The 6,000-nt window shown below is 47.4% G+C and overlaps 1 protein-coding gene across 3 annotated transcripts in view; it reads left to right on the top strand.

Annotated features, from left to right (window-relative positions):
- Nucleotides 1–295: 295 nt before the first annotated feature.
- TNFAIP8 (TNF alpha induced protein 8) overlaps nucleotides 296–6,000 on the top strand; it is a 99,190-nt gene continuing 93,485 nt past the window's right edge. Inside the window, exon 1 of one of the 3 annotated variants that reach the window (XM_006033944.3) lies at nucleotides 296–344. In XM_006033944.3, the coding sequence (XP_006034006.1) occupies nucleotide 344 (1 nt within the window). In that variant the 5' untranslated portion in view covers nucleotides 296–343. Of the gene's footprint in view, nucleotides 345–380; nucleotides 473–588; nucleotides 629–6,000 lie in introns of those variants that run through there. The other 2 variants (XM_025215892.1, XM_025215896.1) reach the window with 2 other exon arrangements.

Raw genomic sequence — 6,000 nt, 5'->3', positions numbered from 1 at the left:
GGGCGGGGGGGACCCGAGCCAGCCCTGGGCGCTGCCCTTACAGAAGCTGCAGCCGCCCGCTCCTCCGTGGAAAGGCCGGGCACGAAAACCCGACCGCGCGACTCTGGCGCTCGGCACTCAGTCCAATGCTGGGAGGGGGCGGGGCAGATTCCCCGCGATTGGCCAGTCGCCCCGCCCCCTTGCGCCGCGCAGAACTCCCCTCCTTCCCTCTTACCCCGCCCCTCGATCTTGGCTCCGCCCCTTCGGGCTCTGGATACGCCCCCTCCCCGCGACGCGGGCCCTTCAGTCTGTTCCCGACGTTGCAACCGCCGTCGTCCGCTCGGGACCGCCCTCTCCTGCACGCAGTGAGTCCGGGCCTGGGAAGGGGGGTGGGGGCAGACAGGGCGCTTCGCCGGGCTCTCCTGTACGGGGCTGCACCCGCCCGGGGGCTCCGCGCGGGCACTGGGGGCCGGCATGGGCTTGGGGCAGACAGGTACGTGCCCCACATTCCGGGCTCCCCCCAGCTCGCGGCGCTTAGCCCTGCTTGTGGCTGCCCCTGCTGCAGCCCCGCCAGGTCTTATCGGATGGGAAGCTCCACATGATCGTGTTTGCCGAAGAGCCACCGTGCACTGAGCCCCTACGCAGACGAGTAGGTCTGCGTCTTTTTGTGTTGCTCTGTGCAAGTCGCCAGTGAGTGAGTACTGGGCCGTCGCAATTGAAGCATTTCTTTATGTTGAGGCAAACGGTGGCAAGAAAGGACTGACGGCAAACCCAAAACGTTGATTAAGACCCTCTGGGAGAGACTCGGGTTTTGCGTGTGCTGCATCAATGAGCTGCCTCAAAAATGAGCGTACGTTTTGAACACTTTTCCTGTCCGTAGGTTGTACAAGGGTTGAAGTTATTGTACAGATCGGATAGTTCTCGTACACCTGGCAACACTGCCGTGCTGTTTGTCCTGGGGGAGAAGACAGAGAAGGGTTAACCCGCCTGCTGCAGGGTGGTGCTGGTGCTGGGCAGTTGTGCTTCTCCAGACTGAGCCCAGCTCCCAGAGCAGCTGTGGTGGCAGCACCCAGGCAGGCAGACACACACCCTTCCCTGCCTGCTCCCTTAGGCACACAGTGCAGGCAGCCACAAGTAAGGGGGAAGGGGGGTAGGGATCTGGTGTGCTGCGGGGGCTGGGCAGGTAGGTTAACTCTTCCCTGCCTGCTCCCTGGGGACAGATAGCACAGGCAACCACAGCAAAGTGTGTGTGTGTGGGGGGGGGGGCAGTGAGCCAAATCCAGGTGTGGAAGGGGGGTGTTTACACTAATGTGTAGCCTTGAGTAGCTACACCTTAGAGTATCATGAGCTGAGTAAAGATCAGAGAAGAACCTGAGAGCAGTGTCACTTTAAGCCACTAGTTTCAGGCGCTAACCCCATGATTGTCCACACATTAAGAGCTCCAGGAGCTGCCTAACATTGATAGCAAGACTCTCTCCTTTCCCCACTTCCAGGTGAAGAACCTCTTTACCTTTAAGAGTGACTTCATGTTACAGGAGCAAGAAGGTAGGGCAGGGTGACACCTTCATGAGTAATTGGTGCAGACAGGCAGAAGCTTTAGGTTGACAACATACTACTTCCTGAGATGCTAGATGCCTGTGAAAGCTCCTGCCTCTTTGCACCAACTCGTCTCTAATGCCCCCACCATGCATTATTTGTATTATGCAATTAACTGGTTAATTGCACAGTAAATTTAGACCAGCCACACATGCAAAGTAATTATTACACCATAAACATGACTGTTCAGCTATAAAAAGAGGCAATCAGCTATAAAGTTAGTGCTTGAAAATGTGTAACAGCTCTATAGCTGGTTTCAATTCAGCTTTAATTTGGACATGTAAGAGAGCCCTATGATGCTACCCTGCCCCACCTTCTGCCTGTTTTCAGACTAATGCAACTAACTACCTCTGTCACAAGGGAGAATTCTGTGGAAACTATGGCCCATTAATAAAACACAATCGATGCTTCATTTAAATTCTGCAAGTGCATGGGCAGTATGTCGCAATTGAATGTAGAGTTTGTTTAGAGACGGTCCAAAGGTATTTTGTCTGGTCAGGTTTTTCACTCTGACAGTTGGCAAAGATTCCTGTATTAGTGATATAAATTTAGATGTGCATGCACATTAGGTAAAGCAAAATCTAGATGGTGTTTCAGCCCAGGTAAAAGTTTTGCCCTACCTGTTTGTGTATGCACATTGGAAATAGTGCACTTAACTGTCTGCTGAAACGGTGTGCAAAGTATATATAGTTTACTTGGTGAAAATCTCTGAAAATACAGTAGTTTAGTATTTAAATTGAAAGCGCAGATTAGCTGGCTGTTATGTTTGTTGGTTTGGATTAACTGTGTAAGAATCGTTTATCTCTCGTCAGCTTAAATAGGAAATTTGCTTTGAATTGCAATCAAAAGTATAGCTGAGCACTTGCAATTCTTTGAAAGGGGGACTGGCTTTTTAGCCTCCGGAGACCTAAATTCAAATCGTGTTCAGGTTTTATATATGAAAAGAATTTTTGTAGTCTGAATCTAATCCCTTGTGAACATCCCCAAAACATTGAATACTTGACACTTTCTGTTCATGAAACTCAGAGCATGAGTGAATGCTACAGATTATGTTGAAGTGTGTTGGTAAAGTCACGTGGGAAAACTGGCACAATGCCTACATGCTCTCTGCCTAGTTCTGTCCATTGCTGCTGTTTGTGTTCCCACAAGCATTAAATCCACTTACTATGTGAAAGCATAATTGAAGAAATCTTTGGCTTGTATCAGGTTGTTTTGTTTTTAGGGCTAATGTTTACATTCTTGTGAAGATTTATAAATAGCTGCGGTTTGGTTTTCTTGTTGATCCATTTAACTTCTGGTAGTTCCTGAAAGAGTTGTTAAAGGGTATGTATGATACTAAAGACATTGCAGTTCTGAATGACTAGCTGCAAGTAAAGTGAGACAAACTCTGTTGTTAACGCATTATCTGCAGTGGTTTGTGTATATGTATATCAAAAATAGGACAAAATGTAGCAAACCAAAATGTACTGCTTTGTTTTTTAAACAGAGGCAGCACCTGCATGTTGCATATTACTTTTAAATGACTTTTAAGTGGGTTGTATTGAAGAAGAAAAAAAAGAAGTATCACAGGTTGTTAGCAGCTAATGTGTTACTGGGAGGTTGGTTTGCATCAATGCTACTTCCAAAAATGTTTTTTTCCTGAATTGGGAAAGCCTGTGTTACATGGCAGAATAATAGAGAGTAGCTGACTTGGGAACAAAAGTAAGGGTTGTGAGTCAAAATTCAAAGATGTTAAGGAAAGATACTAGCTGCAGAGAGGAGGTCTGGGCCTTGTATTTGGGAGGGGCTTGTGAGAGGTTAGAAACTGAGACAAAGTGAAATGCTGAGGCCAAATTTCATATGAAAAACATGTTAAGTAGAACATATCATACAATTCTAGACAGAAGCCTGAATAGCTCAGGCTTGAAAAAGCAAGCCACCTACTATTTGTATAGATGACTACAGCATCATTCTACTTTTCACTGTTTAGGGCAACCTTCCCACTGGATTTGGATACTTCCGGCTGGTTCACTCTGGCCTTTGTTTTAGTGTTTTCTACTGGTTTCATTAATTCACTCTCTATACATTGGCCTTGGAGGCTCTTATAAAGCTAATAAACTACTTTCCTACCACTTCTATTCAAGCCATATACGGTATGCCTGGTTTTGTATTCACTAGGGCCTATTCTGTTTCATGCTGTTAGCGAGGTTCCATGTGACTTGTACAACCACAGTGTATATGTTAATCCATACTCTAGTGAGAACTAGGGGTGCAACGATAAAGATTTTTTTGGGCTGATGCTGATTATTAACCAACCATATCAGCTGACTGCCAATATGCAGCCCAGCAGCTTGAAGAGCAGTGTCTGGCTGGTAAGTCTTTTGGGGGGAAGGGGCAGGCCCCCATGATGAGGGAGGGAGTGGGGCTGGGGCAGGTGCACGGGCAGGTGCTGCACAGCCAGGGTGGGGCAGGGCATGGGGCAAACCCGTGGCTCGTCCAGGGGGACAGGGAGAGGGGACGGCTCTTGCTGCTGTGCGCATCCCCAAGGGAGTCATGTGCCCCACTCCCAGATCTGTGTGTGGGGCGAGGGCGGGCTGCTGCTGCATGCTTGGGGTCAGAGGGTGCACTGGCCTTTTCTCAGTGGGGTGGGGGTGGGCCCAGGCTGCACTTGGGGCAGGCAGCGGCGCTGGGAGGAGGAGTTGCAGGGGTGGCTACAGCCACCTGAAAATTTGCTGTAGCCCCCTCCCAGCACCACTGCCACCCACCCCAAGTGCAGCCCAGACCCAGGCTCCTGCTGGGGAAAGGCCGGTGCAGTCTCTGGCCCCGAGTGCTCAGTGACAACCTGCCTTTGCCCCACGCATAGGTCGTGGGGCACATGCTCTCCATGCTTCCCCCATTCCCCTTTTCTTCCCCAACAGACTTACCAGCCGGACGCTGCTCTCCAAGCTTCCCAGCCATGTGCATGCTGTGACTGTGCCCATTATTGGCCAAACTGGCCAAAAAAAATCTGATTGCTGATAATATCAATTTTCCTTTTATTGGTGGCGATACAATATGGGCCAGTATATTGGTGCACCTCTACTAGAGGAGACTGCTGAGCAGCAGTGCCAAATTCAACCTGCTTTGCAGACCAAATGAGTGGCATTGACTGATCTGGTTCATGGGGCTCGTGGGGTTCTCCATAGGGCTGGAAGCTTGCTGGCCACAGCACTGGGAGTCAGAGCAGTTAACCCTGACACTGCTCCCCTGCTGCCAAATTTCCAGACCTGTGTAGAGCCACGTGGACCAGATGACATGGGCTTTTGGGTTGGACCTGGCCATATCTTGGCCACCCCTGGTGTAGAGCATCTGAAGTATATGCTCCATGTTTTATTTTCTGCCGTTTTTCCTTTCAGAATGCTGTCTTTTGCCTTTTTCCAGAGAGAATTGCACAGTCCCATTTCTTCTTCCTTCCCTCTCTCCATGGATACACCTGCCCCACAGAACAGATATTGTACATCAGTATTCTTTAAAATAAATATTTACAGTTAATGGCATTGTTTTACTGTTAATTCATAACAAAATTTATCTGCCAGTAGAAACTGATTCATAAAAACTTGCAGAGAATTACTATTTTTATTGTTCTCTTGGGCCTGAGGCTGCTCTGGCACAGGGTGCCCTCATTAAAAGTTAAAATCACCTTCCATTCATTCTTTCCAGTGACAGCAAAGTGAAGGTAATAGCTATTTTTAAGAGCTGACTTTACTCTCAGTGCTATTAAGAACAATGGGAGATAGGTGTGGACATGGTGTAATCTTTCCCATGGAACAGTGGGATTTAGTAACCATTTTTAAGAGAGAGCATTTCTATGTATGTTCTCTCTAAAATGGGGTGCTATTTAGCAGTATAGGACTGGAAAGAGCCTTCTGGGCCGTCAACTAGAGGCTTTGCTAAAGAAGAAATTTCTGCTTATTTAGAATAATGCAGAAAAAACTGCCAATTCTATCAAAAGCCTGTTCAGACATAGCATGCGCAGAAGATTAAAGTACCTTTTATGTTATAAGGCTGATTTGAAGTCTCTGTTTTACTAAGACTGTTTTCACCTCATTTAATCAAATTGTGGGTGCTGCATTTCTCAAAGGGTCCTAACTGTCATATTTATTTGTAAAGTCCCTAAAAAAAAATTTATTCATCCCTCCAAAAACCGTGGCACCAGTTTGTAGGGGGTGTGCTATGTTCTTCAAAGATGAGGAACGCAACCTGCTTTAATACCCGTTTTAAGAGCACAACTAAAATGGACATTAACTATGGGACGCCAAGCAGTGCTTGTGATTGTTCTCTCCTGTTTTTGATACTGGAAACTGGAAATCCTACCAACAAGTCTTTGCCTGAGTGTATACAAATAAACCAATACATCTGACTGCAAATAATTCTGTAATTTTCCTTCTATATGCTTTTCAATAAGCA

Source organism: Alligator sinensis, unplaced genomic scaffold (assembly GCF_000455745.1).
Source record: "Alligator sinensis unplaced genomic scaffold, ASM45574v1 scaffold418_2, whole genome shotgun sequence".
In the NCBI taxonomy this organism is placed as follows: Eukaryota; Metazoa; Chordata; order Crocodylia; family Alligatoridae; genus Alligator; species Alligator sinensis.
This window is presented reverse-complemented; position numbering and strand designations above follow the sequence as displayed.